Below are 19,441 nucleotides of genomic sequence, written 5' to 3' on the forward strand. Positions count from 1 at the left end.
CCTCCTGGGTTAAAGTGATTCTCCTGCCTCAGCCTCCCAAGTAACTGGGATTACAGGCATGTACTACCACACCCCGCTAATTTTGTATTTTTTTTTTTAAGTAGAGACAGGGTTTCTCCATGTTGGTCAGGCTGGTCTTGAACTCCTGACCTCAGGTGTTCCACCTGCCTCGGCCTCCCAAAGTGCTGGGATTACATGCATGAGACACCATGTCCGGCCAGGATTTTTACATACTGTTTCATACTGATTTCTTTTCACACCCTGAACATCTATGACTTTTTTTTTTTTCTGTAGAAACAGGTTTTCTCTATGTTGACCAGGCTGATGTTGAACTCCTGGCATCAAGCAATTCTCCAGCCTTCACCTCCCAAAGGCTGGGATTAGAGGTATTAGGTACCTTACCCAGCCCATGACAGTTTCAATGAAACGTCTTCAGTAAAAATTGTCTAAGAACGAACAAACTTGAAACTGTGCTTATTGTTTTGTTTGCTTGGCTTTTGAAATTTATGAAACAGTAAGATTTTCTCAGGGGCTAATTACTCATGAATGCAACTCACCTTGGTTTTCTTCCTTGGTTTTTGGGGTCGTCTTCAACATCTTGGTCTTTCCATTTTTCCCCTAAAATACAAGCCCAGAGAACCCACTATAAATTCTTAGAAATTAAAGAAAATTATAACACTGTAAGATCCATGATTAGCTATGACCGTGTCTGGTTTACTTACTAAAGTATTCTCTACCCACATTTTTTTTTTCTTTTGAGACAGAGTCTTGCTCTGTTGCCCAGGCTGGAGTGCAATGGTGCAGTCTCAGCTCACTGCAACCTCTGCCTCCCGGGTTCAAGCAATTCTCTTGCCTCAACCTGCTGAGTAGCCAGAATTACAGGCACCTGCCACCACGCCTGGCTAATATTTTATACTTTTAGTAGAGACGGGGTTTCACCATGTTGGTCAGGCTGGTCTCAGACTCCTGACCTCATAATCTGCCCACCTTGGCCTCCCAAAGAGCTGGGATTACAGGTGCGAGCCACCGTGCCCAGCCCTTTCCCGCATTTTAAATCTTGGAACACAGTTGTTGTGCAAGAAATACTTGTTCTCTCCTTAATTAAGTAGAGAAATTATGTCACCCTTACCTATGCAGGCCAGGTTCTTGAAGGTTGCCCGCATCACATCTCTGTAGATATTCCTCTGGCCAGGATCCAGCAAAGCCCACTCCTCCAGGGTGAAGTTCACAGCCACATCCTCAAGGGAGATGGAGTCCTAAAACATCCCCCATGTGTGTATAGGAGGAGGGGTGAGATTGGCAGTAGTGAGGATCCATTCTCAGAATTCCTGAGAAATTCCATATAATCCTGTAGTCTTGGTTTGGTGGTATGACTTTGTTGTCAGAACTCTCCACACTCAGTTCCTCATAAATTTAACACTATCATGAACATACAAAAATTATTTTTTTTTTTTGAGATGGAGTCTCGCTCTGTCGCCCAGGCTGGAGTACAGTGGCCGGATCTCAGCTCACTGCAAGCTCCGCCTCCCGGGTTTACGCCATTCTCCTGCCTCAGCCTCCCGAGTATCTGGGACTACACGCGCCTGCCACCTCGCCCGGCTAGTTTTTTGTATTTTTTAGTAGAGACGGGGTTTCACCGTGTTAGCCAGGATGGTCTCGATCTCCTGACCTTGTGATCTCCCCATCTTGGCCTCCCAAAGTGCTGGGATTACAGGCTTGAGCCACCGAGCCTGGCCTTTTTTTTTTTTTTTTTTTTTTTTTTTTGGTGGAGTCTCGCTCTGTAGCTTAGGCTGGAGTGCAGTGGAGCAATCTCACTGCAACCTCTGCCTCCTAGGTTCAAGTGATTATCCTGTCCCAGCCTCCCAAGTAGCTGGGACTACAGGTGCATGCCATCACGCCCGGCTAATTTTTTGTATTTTTAGTAGAGATGGGGTTTCACCATGTTAGCCAGGATGATCTTGATCTCCTGACCTCTTGATTCGCCCCCTCGGCCTCCCAAAGTGCTGGGATTACAGAATTATTAATTTCAACGTGTTTGTAATATTTATCCTACGTTCAGTTTTTCCTTTCTGTCTCATTTCATGGGTCTAGGAGGTTATTGGAAAGAAAGCACGGCAACTGGGACCTCTATAAAACCCCTGTACTCATGAAAGGGTTTATTACTCACATGCTTGAGATCTCAGGCAAAGCTGTGTAGGCTCTCAAGCACGTGTGAAATGGCTTCAGAGAGCAAGAAAAGGAGCCTGGCTGGGGATTTTTACTGACATTAGGGAGTGGGCTAGTGAGAGTTCAAGCATACAAGTGGAGGCTGATGTGAACTGACTCTGTCACCGGCACCAAATGAGGGTGACCCAGGCGTTCTTCCTACCACATCTATATGTGGGGTACACAGTGGAAACTGAGGAATGAGGTTTTAAAGCTGTGAGCAGTCAAAGGCCGGGCGGGACGGCTCACGCCTGTAATCCCGGCACTCTGGGAGGCAGAGGCGGGCGGATCACTTGAGGTCAGGAGTCCAAACACAAAACCTCCAGCCCTTTTTCTCTCCCCCCGACTTTGGGGGCTAGGGCTAAAGGACGATCAAGACTGGGTGTCTTTCTGGACATCAATCCCCACCCTGAAGTTAGGTAGGCGTTCCAGTAGTCATTTATTTACAACAAAAGAGGCTCCTATTACCCTTATCACTCATGAAATTCCAAGAGATTTAGGAACTCTGTACTAGGAACCACACACAAAAGACCAAATGTCTTTCTTATCACAGCACGGAACATCATGGCTCAGGGGCACAGGCTCACCAGACGACAGATGATTCACAGGATTATATCATGTTTCCACTCCAGTCACTGGTAACAGTGTGTCATTAGAGTTTTGTTTTTAGTTTGAGACCTAGTCTCACTCTGTCACCCAGGCTGGAGTGCAGTGGCGTAATCTTGGCTCACTGCAACGTCTGCTTTCGGCGTTCAAACAGTTCTCCTGCCTCAGCCAACCGAGTAGCTGGGATTACAGGCATGTGCAACCACACCCAGCTAATTTTTGTATTTTTTGGAGACATGGTGTTCCTTCATGTTGGCCAGGCTGGTCTCGAACTCCTATCTCAAGTAATCTGCCTGCCTTGGCCTCCCAAAGTGCTAGGATTACAGGAATGAGTCACCACTCCTGGCCTGGGTATTTATTTTAAAACAGTAGACCAGGCCGGGTGTGGTGGCTCACGCCTGTAATCCCAGCACTTTGGGAGGCGGGAGGCAGGCAGATCACTTGAGGTCAGGAGTTTGAGACCAGCCTAGCCAACATAGCAAAACTCCATCTCTACTAAAAATACACAAATTCACCGGGTGTGGTGGGCACCTGTAATCCCAGCTACTTGGGAAGCTGAGGGAGGAGAATCACTTAAACCCGGGAGGCAGAGGTTGCAATGAGCCAATATTGCGTCCCTGAACTCCAGCCTAGGTGACAGAGCGAGACTCCATCTCAAAAAATAAAATAAAATTTAAAATAAAACAGTAGAATACAATGAAACAACATTCTACTATTTCTTTCTGCATGTTTCACAATTAAATATCTAGAGAACCCCAAAAATGACAGAACACAGAAAGCCAGGGACAACAACAAAGGCAATTTTATCTATTGACACCTACAGCTACTGAAAATAGTAAACACAGCCTCAAATCAACAGGATAAACCTAAACCCTCACATTTAAAGCCTGTTTACCTCAGTTCCTTTTCAACACCATGCCCAGATTTCAACAGACATTACAAGATCTATTAAAAGACTTAGGCGGTTTGAAGAGACAGTGCAGGCACCAGAACCAGACTGAGATATAAAAGAGATGCTGGAATTATCAGACCAGAAATTTCTTTCTTTTCTTTTTCATTTTTCCTTTTTTTACTCTGTTGCCTAGGCTGGATTGCAGTGACACAATCTCAGCTCACCGATACTGTCATAGTGGATAAAAGAGAATACCTGGCCAGGTGTGGCTCGTGCCCGTAATCCCAGCACTTTGGAAGGCTGAGGCAGGAGGACCTCTTGAGGTCAGGAGTTTGAGACCAGCCTGACCAAAATGGAGAAACCCCGTCTCTACTAAAAATACAAAATTAGCCAGGCGTGGTGGCACATGCCTGTAATCCCAGCTACTCACGAGACAGGAGAATCACTTGAACTCGGGAGGCAGAGGTTGCAATGAGGCGAGATCATGCCATTGCTCTCCAGCCTGGGCAACAAGAGTAAAACTCCATCTCAAAAAAAAGAAAAGGAAAAAAAAAAAGAAAAAAGAATACCTACTATATGTTGTCTGCAAGAAATCCACTTTTTTTTTTTTTTTTTTAACTTTCTTTTGTTTTTTAGAGACAGGGTCATGCTCTGTCACCCAGGCTGGAGCACAGTTGTGGGATGACAGATAACTGTAACCTCAAACTCCTGGGCTCAAAGGATTCTCTCACCTCAGCCTCTGAGTAGCTGGAACCACAGGTGTGCACTACCATCCCTGGATAATTTTGTTGTTTCTTTTTATAGAGATGAGGTCTCACTATGTTGCCCAGGCTTGTCTCAAACTCCTGGCCTCAAGCAATCATCCTGCCTCAGCCTCCCAAAGCGCTGGGATTGCAGGTGCGAGCCACCATGCCTAGGCCAACAAATCCACTTTAAATATATCACAGATACATTAAAAATAAAGGAATAGAGAAAGATATACCATGCTAACACTAATTATTATTATTATTATTTTGAGACAGAGTCTCACTCTGTTGCCCAGGCTGGAGTGCAGTGGTGCAATCTTAGCTGCAACCTCCACCTCCCGGGTTCAAGTGATTCTCCTGCCTCAGTCCCCTGTGTATCTGGGATTACAGGCATGCACCACCACGCCCGGCTAATTTTTTTTTCTTTTTGAGACGAGGTTTCACTCTTGTCGCCCAGGCTGGAGTGCAATGGCGCAATCTCAGCTCACTACAATCTCCACCTTGCAGGTTCAAGCGATTCTCCTGCCTCAGCCTCCTGAGTAGCTGGGATTGCAGGTGCCTGCCACCATACCTAGCTAATTTTTTGTATTTTTAGTAGAGACAGGGTTTCACCATGTTGGCCAGGCTGGTCTCAAACTCCTGACTTCAGGCGATCCGCCTGCCTCGGCCCCCCAAAGTGCTGGGATTCAAGCATGAGCCACCGTGCCTGGCCAATTTTTGCATTTTTAGTAGAGATGGGGTATCACCATGTTGGTTAGGCTGGTCTTAAACTCCTGACCTCGTGATGTGCTCGCCTTGGCCTCCCAAAGTGCTGGGATTACAAACGTGAATCACCACACCTGGTCAACACTAATTTTTAAAAAGCTGGCATAGCCTTATTAATTTCAGAAAAAGCTGACTTCATAGCATGAAAATATCAGTGATAGAAGGGCATTACATACTGACGAAAGGATCAATTCACCAAGAAGACAAGGCAACCCTTACTGTGTATGTACATAAACCACAGAGTGGCAAAATACATGAGGGGAAAACTAATGCAACTGCAGGAAAAAACACAGGAACGCACTGGTACAGCTGTATACTTCAACAACCCCCATCGTTAATTTAGAGATCCAGCAGGCAGAAATCAGGAAGGACATAACTAAATTGAACAGCACCAGCAAAACAACTGGACTTAATTGAAGACCAGAATAATTCATTCAGTAACAGCAGAATATACATTCTTCTCAAGTTCACATGGAATACTCACCAAGATACCTCACATTCTGGTAAATAAAATACTTCCTAGCGAATTTAAAAGACTAGAGAATACAGGCCCAGCGCGGTGGCTCACGCCTGTAATCCCAGCACTTTGGGAGGCCGAGGTAGGCGGATCATGACGTCAGGAGATCGAGACCATCCTGGCTAGCACGGTGAAACCCTGTCTGTACTAAAAATACAAACAACTAGCCGGAAGTGGTGGCGGGCGCCTGTTGTCCCAGCTACTTGGGAGGCTGAGGCAGGAGAATGGCGTGAACCCGGGAGTCGGAGCCTTGCAGTGAGATGAGATTGCACCACTGCACTCCAGCCTGGGTGACAGAGTAAGACTCTGTCCCCAAAAAAAGAAAAAAAAAAAAAAAAAAAAAGAGAATGTTCTCAGATTCAGAATTACTAACAGAAAGATAGCTTGAAAACCCACAAATATTTGGAGATTAAATACTGAACTTCTAAACAATGCATGGATAAGTCTCAAGAGATATTAAAAATTATTTTGGGCCGGGCGCGGTGGCTCAAGCCTGTAATCCCAGCACTTTGGGAGGCCGAGGCGGGTGGATCACGAGGTCAGGAGATCGAGACCATCCTGGCTAACATGGTGAAACCCCGTCTCTACTAAAAATACAAAAAACTAGCCGGGCGTGGTGGCGGGCGCCTGTAGTCCCAGCTACTCGGAGGCTGAGGCAGGAGAATGGCGTGAACCTGGGAGGCGGAGCTTGCAGTGAGCCGAGATTGCGCCACTGCACTCCAGCCTGGGTGACACAGCGCGAGACTCCGTCTCAAAAAAAAAAAAAAAAAAAAAAAAAATTATTTTGAATTAAATAAAAATAGAACGTATCAAAACATGTAGAATGCAGCAAAAGGAGTGCCTGGCTGCAATTTATACTATTAAACACATATACCACCAAAGAATGATCTGTAATCAATAATCTCAGTATCTAACTTAAAAAACTAAAAACAGGCCAGGCATGGTGGCTCACACCTATAATCCCAGCGCTTTGGGAGGCTAAGTCAGGCAGATCACCTGAGGTCAGGCCTTTGAGACCAGGCTGGCCAACATGGTGAAACCTCATCTCTACAAATACAAATAACAAAAATACCCTCTAATGTACTCTAAAATACAAAAATTAGCCAGGCGTGGTGGTGCATGCCTATAGTCCAGCTACTTGGGAGGCTGAGGTAGGAGAAATCGCTTGAACCTGAGAGGCTGATGTTGCAATGAGCCGAGATCACGCCACTGCACTCCAGCCTGAGTGACAGAGCGAGACTCCATCCCCACCACCCCCCAAAAACCAGTCCTGCTCTGGGAAAGACCATGTTAAGAAAATGAAAAGACAAGCTACAGACAGAGAGAAATTCTTTGCAAAACATCTATCTGATAAAGGACTGGTATTGAAACTACTAAAAGAACTATTAAAACTCAGTAACAAGAAGACAATCCAATTAAAAATGGGCAAAAGATATGAACATATACATCACCAAAGAAGAATTAGAGATGGTAAACAAGTACATGAAAACATGCTCAATATCACATGGCATTAGGGAGTCAATAAAACTAAGATAAATAAAACTGAGTAAGATATTACCATACTCACTAAATGGCTAAATTTTAAAACACTGAAAACACCAAATGATGGTGAAGATGGAGAACAATAGGTATCATCATTATTTGCTGTTGGCAATGGAAAATGGTACTCCCACTTTGAAAAGCAGACAGTTAAAAAACAAAACACACTCTTAAATTGTAATCTAGTCATCATGCTCCTAGGTATTTACTCAAATGAGTTGAAAACTTATGTTCATGCCAAAACCTGCACATGAAGGCTTATTCCTTCATTCAAAACCTTGCAACCCTTAGAGTGAACCAAGGTATCTCTCAACAGACATACGGATAAACCATCTGGTTCACCCATAGAATGATAAAAAGAAATCAGGTATCGGCTGGGCGTGGTGGCTCACGCCTGTAATCCCAGCACTTTGGGAGGCCAAGGAGCGTGGATCATGAGGTCAGGAGATCTCGACTATCCTGGCCAACATGGTGAAACCCCGTTTCTACTGAAAATACAAAAATTAGCTGAGTGTGGTGGCACTTGCCTGTAATCTCAGCTATTCAGGAGGCTGAGGCAGGAAAATCAGGTATCAAGCCATGAAATGACATGGAGGCTAGGTATGGTGGCTCCCACCTGTAGTACCAGCTACTCAGGGCACTGAGGCAGGAGGATCACTTGAGTCCGGGAGTTCAAGACCAGCATGGGTGATGTGACAAGACCCTATCTCAACTAAAAAAAAAAGACATGGAGGAACCTTGACTTGAAAATAAGTGAAAGAAGCCAATCTAAATGGTTATATACTATGTAGTTTCACAGATGACATTCAGGAAAAGACAAAATTATGACAGAGTAAAAAGGCTTTTGATTGTCAAGAATTTGGAAAGAGGAGGGATTAATGAATAGGGGAAGCACAGGGGATATTTAGGTGAGGGAAAGCATCCTACATGATGCAGGTATGATGAATAGCAGTTATTATACATTTGCCAAAACCCATAGATTGTATAACAGAGTCAGCTCTAATGTAAACTGTGGACTTCGAGGCATCAATATTGGTACATCAATTATAACAGATGTATTAAAGTAATACAAAATATAAAAAGGATAAACTATGTGGAGGCAGAGGGATCAAGTGGGAACACTATACTTTCTCATAAATTTTTCTTTAAGTCTGAAATAGCTCTACAGAAATAAAGTCTATTAGAAAAATAAAAATGATGAAGACTGGCTAATGACAGTTCACCCCTAACTTGTTGATGAATGAAACATACAACCTTTCACTCAATTCATGAATTTTATTTTAGTAAGCCTTTATGGTGCTTTTTGAGCCAGAGACTGGTAAAGGCGATGGAAGTTCCATAGAATGCCTTGTTCAAAAGCCCATCACTCTCTATTTTGAGAAGTGAAATAAGAGCTTTGATTAATATCAGTAGTGTCTGGAACTCTCGCAGGAGTATAAGAGTGTCCAGGCAGAGTCTTGGATTGTGGGATTACCCTACGAAGAGGTGTATATTATCTTGACTTACATGGCTAGCTGTGAGGTAAAAAAAGATTCCCAGAGTTTTGTGGGTTTTCTTTTTCTTTTTTCCTTTGAGATGAAGTCTCGCTCTGTTGCCCAGGCTAGAGTGCAGCGGCACAATCTCGGCTCACTGAAACCTCCGCCTCCCTGGTTCAAGCAATTCTCCTGCCTCAGCCTCCTAAGTAGCTGGGATTACAGCATGAGTCACCACGCCTGGCTAATTTTTTTGTATTTTTAGTAGAGATGGGGTTTCACCATGTTGGCCAGGCTGGTTTCGAACTCCTGACCTCAAGTGATCCACCCGCCTTAGCCTCCCAAAGTGCTGGGATTACAGGCGTGAGCCACTGCACCTAGCCTAATATTCCCAGAGTTCTTTTACTATAAAGGTGCAACTCTTAGACAATCACTCAAGTGTGTAAACATGCACAGATGGGATTTATTGTTGGCCAGTGCTAAGATGACTACCTGATGGGCTGCCCCTTGAGTCCAGTCCTTTATCAGGTCCATTTCAATTAAGGGATAAAAAGCAGCAGCTCTTTACCGAGAGCTCCACCGTGTACAAATGCGGCCATGTCACCCATAAAGTCTACACACTCCCCACTGCTGTTCACTCAGTAGCAAAGGATCTAGGAGAAGGTAGACCTCCTCCAGCACCATGACATCTGGCAAGGAAGTAAGAAAAGAAGTCACCCCTCCACCCCAACTCCTATAGAGAGGATATGCTGAAGGCTAACATTTGGCTCTGTAATTTTGAAAGGAGGTCTGTGTAGGTTGCTGTTTCCAGAACCCATGGCAAAATGAGCAGTTGAGTAGACTCACATGTTCAGGACCTGGGAGAGCCTCAATGTTCAGGAGAACCTGGTACATGGTGGTCACTGCAGCTCTAATGGCATATAGTGTGGGGCCAAGGGCTGTTTCTTGCATGAGAGCCCTATGGACAACTTATGGTCATCATGGATAATTACAAGAGGCATAAGAGGAGGTTTCTAAAGCCACTATAGTGGCCAGGAATAGTGGCTCATGCCTGTAATCCCAGCACTTTGGGAGGCCATGGCAGGCAGATCACCAGAGGTCAGGAGTTCGAGACCAGCCTGGCCAACATGGCAAAATCCCGTCTCTACTAAAAATACAGAAATTAGCTGGGTGTGGTGGTGCACACCTGTAATTCCAGCTACTCTGGAGGCTGAGGTAGGAGAATCGCTTGAACCAGGGAGGTGGAGGTTGCAGAGAGATGACATCATGCTACTGCACTCCGACCTGGGAGACAGAGCAAGACTCCACTCAAAGAAAACAAAAACAAAAACAAAACAAAAACAAAAACAAAAGCCTCTATAGTGCTCTGGAGGCACTAACAGGAGTGTGGTAGCAGCAATGTCCAGGCAATGATGACCAGTTTCCAAGTCACAGCATAAATAGGCTTAAGTAAAATTTATAGAGGACTATGTTACCTCCTGAACATCAAAAAAGCCCAAATGATGTTGTGGGTGCTGAGAGGAACAACAGCTCTGTTGATGGTGTCAAGCAGGGAGCAGCCCTCTGATTACCAAATAATTCCTAAGAATTTAACTTAGGTGTCACCCTGGACAAGGGTGGTAGCTGCAGTGAAGATCTTGCCTATAGAGATTGTATACAAAGGCAAGGCCTTTGAGGGTCCCTGAAAGCAACCAGGTGAATTATATCATGTCCCTTCAAAAGTGAAGGGAGAAATAAAAATAAATAAACAACAAAAAGTGAAGGGAGGTCAGCACCGTGGCTCACACCTGTAACCCTAGCACTTTTGGAGGTGGCGGAGAGAGGATCACTTGAGCTCAGGAGTTGAAGACTAGCCTGGGCAACATAGTGAGACCTTGTCTCTAAAAAATAAAAAATTTACTTATTTATTTATTGATTTATTTACTTACTTAGTAATTTATTGAGACAGAGTCTTGCTCTGTCGCCCAGGCTAGAGTGCAGTGGCATGACCTTGGCTCACTGCAACCTCTGCCTCCTGGGTTCAAGTGATTCTCCTGCCTCAGCCTCCCAAGTAGCTGGGACTACAGGCATGCGCCACCACAACTGACTAATTTTTTGTGTTTTTAGTAGAGACGGGGTTTCACCATGTTGGCCAGGCTGGTCTTTAACTCCTGACCTCAAGTGATCCGCCTGCCTTGGCCTCCCAAAGTGCAGGGATTACAGGCATAAGCCACCACGACTGGCTTCTAAAAAATAAAAGAAATTAAAAAGTAAAGATAATCATCAGGTAAGACACTGTTTAAAAGGTACTGATCACGCCAGGTGCGCTGGCTCACTCCTGTAATCCCAACACTTTGGGAGGCCGAGGCAGACGGATCACAAGGTCAGGAGATTGAGACCACCCTGGCTAACACAGTGAAACCCCGTCTCTACTAAAACTACACGAAATTAGCTGGGCATGGTGGCGGGCGCCTGTAGTCCCAGCTACTCAGGAGGCTGAGGCAGGAGAATGGCGTGAAATCAGGAGGCGGAGCTTTGCACTGAGCTGAGATGATGCCACTGCACTCCAGCCTGGGTGACAGAGCAAGACTGCGTCTCAAAAAAAAAAAAAAAAAAAGGGACTGAGTATTTACCAATGCTGATTAGATGGAGCCAGTTAGTGCCAGAATGTTGGAGATTGGGTACAGGGGCAGAACCATGTCATCAAGGTAGCAGTAACCCACCATGAGACACCATTTATTCTTTCCAGGTTTAAGAATAGGCCAAATTGGGCTATTAAGAAGCACTGGGAATAATCTCTCTTCACTAAATAGGTCTTATATAATGGGTTTCAATCCTTGAAGACTCTGTATTATTGACATTTGGCCATATTAAGGACTTTAACTGGAGAGTAGAGGATGGTAAGGTCCCTGGAGTTCTATTTGTTAAGCCAATTTGTAACTGCCAAAGAGTTAATTTAAATTATAGCGTGTAGGCCAGGCATGGTGGCTCACACCTCTAATCCCAGTACTTTGGGAGTCTGAGGCGGGCAGATCACTTGAAGTCAGGAGTTCGAGACCAGCCTGGCCAACACAGTAAAACCCCATCTCTACTAAAAACTACAAAAAATTGCCAGGTGTGGCAGCAGGTGCCTGTAATCCCAGCTACTCAGGAGACTGACGCTTGAACTCGGTAGGCAGAGGTTGCATTGAGCTGAGATCACACCACTGCACTCCCACCTGGGTGACAGAGTGAGGGTCTGTCTTAGCACTCCCGCCTGGGCAACAGAGCAAGAAGACTCCGTCAATCAATCAATCAATCAATCAATCAGTGTACCTTGCTTACATTTAGTGGGATCCCCAGATATAACTGATTCCTAGGATTGATTAATCCCATGAATGATTGTCAGTTAGTGCATTACAGAGATGTTAAAATTAATTCAGAACCAGGCTAGACTCAGTGACTTATTCCTGTAATCCCAGCACCTTGGGAGGCCAAGGCAGAAGGACTGCTGGAGCCCGGAGTTTGAAACCAGAAATATATATATATATGATTTAAAAATAATAAAATTGATTCAGAACCAATGTCAGAGAGGCCTGAAAGCCACGCACACGCAGTGTCCTTTTCTCTCTCTCTTTTGAGACTGAGTTTCGCTCTTGTTGTCCAGGCTGGAGTGCAAGGGCGTGATCTTGGCTCACCCGCAACCTCCACTCTCGGGTTCAAAAGATTCTCCTGCCTCAGGCTCTCTAGTAGCTGGGATTACAGCCATGCACCACCACGCCCAGCTAATTTTGTATTTTTAGTAGAGAAGGGATTTCTCCATGTTGGTCAGGCTGGTCTCCAACTCCCGACCCACCTGCCTTGGCCTCCCAAAGTGTTTGGATAACAGGTGTAAGCCACCATATCCGGCCCTTTATTTTTAGTTGTATAATTCTTTTTTTTTTTTTTTTTTTTTTTTTATACGGAGTCTTGCTCTGTCGCCCAGGCTGGAGTGCAGTGGCGCGATCTCGGCTCACTGCAAGCTCCGCCTCCCGGGTTCACACTGTTCTCCTGCCTCAGCCTCCCGAGTAGCTGGGACTGCAGGCGCCCGCCACCAGGCCCGGCTAATTTTCTTTGTATTTTTAGTAGAGACAGGGTTTCACCATGTTAGCCAGGATGGTCTCGATCTCCTGACCTTGTGATCCACCCGCCTCGGCCTCCCGAAGTGCTGGGATTACAGGCATGAGCCACCGTGCCCAGCCGTATAATTCTTTTACTATATATTGGAGTTCCAATTAGGTCAAAACCTACAAAAATGTTTCATTTTTTTTTTTGTGCCCTTCCTTCTTTCATCTTTCTCTGTTTTGTTTCTGTGGTCACTTGATGCACTTCCCGGCAGAAGGGTTATCTTCCTACCTTAATATTTATTAACATATTTTTTCCTCCAGAGACCCTCAAATCGTATGTTATGGGCCTCACTCATGGCACTGGTAGTGTTAAAAGGTTTCAGGGCTGGGTGTAGTGGCTCACACCTGTAATCCCAGCACTTTGGGAGGCTGAAGTGGGTGGATCACCTGAGGTCAGGAGTCTGAGACCAGCCTGGCTAATATAGCGAAACCCCATCTCCACTAAAAATAGAAAAATCAGCAGGGTGTGGTGGCAGGTGCCTGTAATCCCAACTACTGGGGAGGCTGAGGCAGGAAGAATTGTTTCAACCTGGGAGGCAGAGGTTGCAGTGAGCCAAGGTCATGCCACTGCACTCCAGCCTGGGCAACAGAGCAAGACTCTGTCAAAAAAAGAAAAAAGAAAGAAAAAGGCAAAAAGGTGATTTGGGCCAGCGCAGCAGCTCACACCTGTAATCCCAGCACTATAGAAGGCTGAGGCAGGCAGATCACTTGCCGCCAGGAGTTTGAGAACAGCCTGGTCATTGAGATGCAATCCCATCTCTACTAAAAATACAAAAATAGGCTGGGCGTGGTGGCATACGCTTGTAATACCAGCTACTTAGGAGGCTGAGGCATGAGAATTGCTTCAACCTGGGAGGCAGTGGTTGCAGTGAGCCGAGATGGTGTCACTGCATTCCTGCCTGGGCGACAGAGCAAGGCTCTGTGTCAAAAAAAAAAAAAAAAAAAAAAAGGCCGGGCGCGGTGGCTCAAGCCTATAATCCCAGCACTTTGGGAGGCCGAGACGGGCGGATCACGAGGTCAGGAGATCGAGACCATCCTGGCTAACACGGTGAAACCCCGTCTCTACTAAAAATTACAAAAAAACTAGCCGGGCGAGATGGCAGGCGCCTGTAGTCCCAGCTACTCGGGAGGCTGAGGCAGGAGAATGACGTAAACCCGGGAGGCGGAGCTTGCAGTGAGCTGAGATCCGGCCACTGCACCCCAGCCTGGGCGGCAGAGCAAGACTCCGTCTCAAAAAAAAAAAAAAAAAAAAGGTGCTTTAATCAAGGAATCCAAGGCAAAGAAACGCAAATGTTTTAATCTGTTTAGATAAGGAATTGCTTCTCCACGGTTAAAATGGAAAACCCACAATCAAAAGGCAAATACATTCACAAAGGCCAGGTATGGTCACGCCTATAATACCAACATTTTGGGAGGCCAAGGCAAGAGGATCCCTTAAAGCCAGGCGTTCAAGACTAGCATGAGCAACACAGCAAGACCCCATATCTATAAATAAAAATTTGAAATTAGCCAGTAGTGGCAGATGCCTGTACCCCCAGCTACTTAGGAGGCTGAGGCAGGAGGATCGCTTGAGATGCAATGAGGTTTGATGGCGCTACTGCACTTCAGCCTGGGCAACATTGCGAGACCGTCTCAAAACAAATTCCCAAACGTGGGAGCGGTAACCCAGACAGTGGGTCAGTGCCTGGTGAAGACAGCAGGGGTATCGGAGCAGCCACAGGAACGAACTCTGGGAGCTCCACGCGCCCTCCGCTCCCCCCGCTGCAAAAAAAAAATGCTCCCTCCTCCAGGCTTCAGTTCTCACAGGTGGATTCACCTTAATGTTCTGACCCAAATGGATTCTCAAAAGCACGAGATCTTGGGAGACGCGGGGCTGCCAGCTGCCCGGAAAGGGCTCCGGGCCAGGACCGCAGTCGCAGGGATGGGACAAGACGCCTGAGGTCCCAGCCCCACCCTGCTGGGAGACCTTCGGGTCTCCTGGCCCGAGAGCTGCGCCAGGAGGACTCAGGTCTTCCCACAGTCGGTTCCGACAAGTCCCCTCCTTAGGTCTCCGGACTCCCAGTCCCGCAAACTCACCATTTCTCCGCTTAGGGAGGCTCCAGGAGTCCTCCCTACAGATCCCTCAGTACCTGCAGGTCTCGGTGCGACAAAGCATATGCAGAGCCCCAGACAGCCCTCAGCCCTGGCTGAGACGCAATACTAGCGAACCGCTAGAATAAGGAGGTTCACATGCGCATTCAAGGATGGGGTCCACGGGCCTTTTCAACACCGATGCTGATTGGACAGTTTGTGTGGCCCCGCCCCCTCATCCCTGAGTGACAGTCATGCAGGAGAGCACGTGGCTGAGCCGAGCTAGCTTCCCAGAGTGGGTTGTCCCGGCTCCCAGCGGTGTATTTCCATGTCAGCTGAATTTGTTCTTTGCCCGAGGTCCATTTTTAAGTGGCCTATTCAGTAGTGTTAAGTGTAGTTACATTGTGAAACCAATCTCTAGAACTGATTTAATCTTGCAAATTTGAAACTATCCATTGAATAACATCCCATTTACCCCTTCCCCTCAGTCCCTGACACCCACTATTCGACTTTTTGATTGTATGAATTTCATTGGGTACCTTATATAACTAGAATTATTCTGTATTTATCCTTTTCCAACTGGCTTATTTCACTTAGCATAACGTCCTCAATCTTCATCATGTTGTAGCATGTGTCAGAATTTACTTCCTTTTAAGACAATTAAAGGCCAGGCACGTTGGCTCAAGCCTGTAATCTCAGCACTTCGGGAGGATCCCTTGAGGCCAGGATTTTCACACCAGCCTGGGCAACATAGTAAGAACCTGCCTCTACAAAAATAAAATTTAAAAATTAAAAAATATAGATTCTGGCCGGGTATGGTGGCTCACACTTGTAATCCCAGCACTTTGGGAGGCCGAGGCGGGCGGATGATGAGGTCAGGAGATCGAGACCATCCTGGCCAACATGGTGAAACCCTGTCTCTATTAAAAATTCAAAAAAATTAGCCATGTGTGGTGGCGGGCGCCTGTAGTCCCAGCTACTCCGGAGGCTGAGGAAGAAGAATGGCGTGAACCTGGGAGGTGGAGCTTGCAGTGAGCCGAGATTGCGCCACTGCACTGCAGCCTGGGCTATAGAGTGAGACTCCATCTCAAAAGAAAAAAAAAAAGAATTGGGTTTGATATTAATAGTATACTAATGTAAAGGTGAAATTTGGCTTATTTGGTACAAAAATCACACAGGAAGCAATGTCAAATATAAAATGGGGTTTGGATTTCTTTAGACTATATCCATATATATATGTTATTGGCATGTGTTCCAAAATGAAGGAAAACTCCTGTAATTCTGATATATCTCAGTGTATGTTATCAGTAATAATTATAATTGTTATGTTAAATTTTTGTGTGCCACAGAGGTAACAGATTTCCTTGTCAATTGTGTCTTTAACTATGGCTACCCTAAAACTTTGTCATCCATAAACAATTGTTGTCTTCTCTTGGTCCTCTTTAGAAGGTGATTTTATAATCAGCTATAAAGCTCTAACAGGTGCTCTTGAATGCAAGTTTTTGATAACTTTGGAGATTGTGACATCAGAATAGAGAAAAAATGTTCAGGACTCTTGTCCTTTGGTCCCTTAGTTAAGTTGATATCACAGAATAAACATCACAGGCTGCCATAAGAAAATACCATAAATGGGCCGGGCGCAGTAGCTCGCACCTGTAATCCCAACACTTTGGGAGGCCGAGGCAGGTGGATCACTTGAGCCCAGGAGTTCCAGACCAGCCTGGCCAACTTAATGCAACCTGTCTCTCCAAAAAACACAAAGATTAGCCACGTGTGGTGGTGCACGCCTGTAGCCAAGGCTCACAGCATTCCATTCAGGGAGACAGAGTGAGACCCTGTATCAAAAGAAAAAAAAAAAAAAAAAGGCCAGGTGCAGTGGCTCACACCTGAAATCTCAGCACTTTGGGAGGCCGAGGTGGGCGGATCCCGAGGTCAGGAGATGGAGACCATCCTGGTTAACACAGTGAAACCCTGTCTCTACTGCAAATACAAAAAATTAGTCAGGCGTGGTGGTGGGTGCCTGTAGTCCCATCTACTTGGGAAGCTGAGGCAGAAGAATGGTGTGAACCCAGGAGGTGGAGGTTGCAGTGAGCTGATATCGCGTCACTGCACTCTAGCCTGGGCGACAGAGCAAGACTCCGTCTGAAAAAAAAAAAAAAAAGAATTGGGATCTCACTCTGTCATCCAGGCTAGACTACAGTGGTTAGCTCACTGCAGCCACAAACTGCCAGGCTCCAGCAATCCTCCCCGCTCAGCCACCGGGCAGCTGGGACTACAGGTGTGTGCCACAAACCTGGTTAATTTTTTTTTTTAATAAGATATGAGGTTGCACTATATTGCCCAGGCTGGTCTTGAACTCCAGGCCTCAAACGATCATGCCACTGTGCTCGGCCCAATTTTATTATTTTTTGTATGTCTATCCAATTTATGAAACACTAATTTATGAAAATAATATTCTTTCCTGATTCCTGGCACTGTTTTTGAAACTCAGTTGACTCTCTCTATATATATGGGCTTATTTCTGGAACTTCAATTTTATGCCATTGATCTCTACGTCTGAATTGCCTCATGTATTTGACATGAAAATTTTGCTGCTACTGGAGACTGGGTGACATAAATTGTACATCAGAAAACTTCTGGCTAGCGCAGTAGCTCCCGCCTGTAATCCCAACACTGTGGGAGGCCGAGGCGGGAAGATTACCTGAGGTCAGGAGTTTGAGACCAGCCTGGCCAACATGGTGAAACCCCATTTCTACAAAAAAATAAAAATAATTAGCTGGGCGTGGTGGTGGGCACCTGTAGTCCCAACTATGTGGGAAGCTTAGGCAGGAGAATCACTGAAACCCAGGAGACAGAGGTTGCAGTGAGCCGAAATCATGCCACTGGACTCCAACCTGCACAATACAGCAAGACTCTGTGTCTCAAAAAAAGAAAACCACTGAGGTCTTCCCAGAGGGTAACGATCATCTGCACAGTGCAGCCCATCATGTATTTTTCTTTCTTTTTTTTTTTTTTTTGTCAAGACAAGGTTTCACTATGGTTACCCAGGTTGGAGTACAGTGGTGTGATCTCGGCCCACCGCAGCCTTGACCTCCCAGGCTCAGATGATTCTCTCACCTCAGCCTCCCAAGAAGCTGGGCCTATAGGTGCGTGCCACCACGCCCGGCTAGTTTTTTGTATTTTTAGTAGAGACAAGGTTTCGCCATGTTGGCCAGGCTGGTCTCGAACTCCTGGGCTCATGCAATCCACCTGCCTCAGCCTCTCAGAGTGCTGGGATTACAGGTGTGAGCCACTGCACCTGGCCCCATCACGGGTTTTTCTTATGTGCAGAGTACTTATTCAAATCCACAGTGATTTCCCAGTTGACACACAGACAAGAACTACGGATTTTTAGAGAATATCCAAGTTATGGCCGGGCACAGTGGCTCACGCCTGTAATCCCAGCACTTTAGGAGGCCGAGGCGGGCGGATCCCGAGGTCAGGAGATGGAGACCATCCTGGCTAACACAGTGAAACCCATCTCTACTAAAGAATACAAAAAATTAGCCAGGCGTAGTGGCGAGCGCCTATAGTCCCAGCTACTCGGGAGGCTGAAGCAGGAGAATGGCGTGAACCCAGGAGGTGGAGGTGGCAGTGAGCCGAGATTGCGCCACTGCACTCCAGCCTGGGCAACGGAGCAAGACTCCGTCTCAAAAAAAAAAAAAAAGAGAATATCCAAGTTACAATTGAGTCAAACTGCAGAGAGAGGGTATCATTTTGAGTACCACCCCCCAGTTTGGTGGAAAAGAAAGTTGTGATATTGTGAAATATATAATTTGGGTTTTGTACAGGGTTCCTGGCTCCCAGTTGCTAAAAACCTTGTAATTTCCCAAGTGACTAGAGCAAACGGAGTATCTTTTGTTAAAGTATTTGGCCTGCCTGTAATCCCACCACGTTGGGAGGCTAAGGCAGGCAGGATGCTTGAGCCCAGGAGTTCAACACCAGCCTGGGCAACACAGTGAGACCCCATCTCTACAAAAAATACAAAAATTAGCCAGGCATAGGGGCGTGTGCCTATAGTCTCAGCTACTCGAGAGGCTGAGGTGGGAGGATCACCTGAGCTCAGGGAAGTCAAGGCTACAGTGAGCTGTGATGACACCACTGCACTCCAGCCTAGGTGACAGAGTAAGACTCTGTCTCAAAAAAATGAAAAAGGCGGCCGGGCGCGGTGGCTCAAGCCTGTAATCCCAGCACTTTGGGAGGCCGAGACGGGCGGATCACGAGGTCAGGAGATCGAGACCATCCTGGCTAACACGGTGAAACCCCGTCTCTACTAAAAATACAAGAAAATTAGCCGGGCGAGGTGGTGGGCGCCTGTAGTCCCAGCTACTTGGGAGGCTGAGGCAGGAGAATGGCGTGAACCCGGGGGGGCGGAGCTTGCAGTGAGCCGAGATCGCGCCACTGCACTCCAGCCTGGGGCACAGAGCAAGACTCCGTCTCAAAAAAAAAAAAAAAAAAAAAAAAAA

At 46.2% G+C, this 19,441-nt stretch overlaps 1 protein-coding gene across 3 annotated transcripts in view; it reads right to left on the reverse strand.

Annotated features, from left to right (window-relative positions):
• Positions 1 to 19,441, reverse strand: part of ZNF490 (zinc finger protein 490) — a 28,834-nt gene that overhangs the window by 1,981 nt on the left and 7,412 nt on the right. For 2 of the 3 annotated variants that reach the window (XM_025368639.1, XM_025368640.1), the window contains 2 exons: positions 1,130 to 1,256; positions 558 to 618 (listed from right to left, as the gene is read on the reverse strand). In XM_025368639.1, the coding sequence (XP_025224424.1) occupies positions 558 to 618; positions 1,130 to 1,256 (188 nt within the window). Of the gene's footprint in view, positions 1 to 557; positions 619 to 1,129; positions 1,257 to 14,942; positions 15,107 to 19,441 lie in introns of those variants that run through there. The other variant, XM_025368642.1, reaches the window with a different exon arrangement.

Source organism: Theropithecus gelada, chromosome 19 (genome assembly GCF_003255815.1).
Source record: "Theropithecus gelada isolate Dixy chromosome 19, Tgel_1.0, whole genome shotgun sequence".
NCBI classification, from domain to species: domain Eukaryota; kingdom Metazoa; phylum Chordata; class Mammalia; order Primates; family Cercopithecidae; genus Theropithecus; species Theropithecus gelada.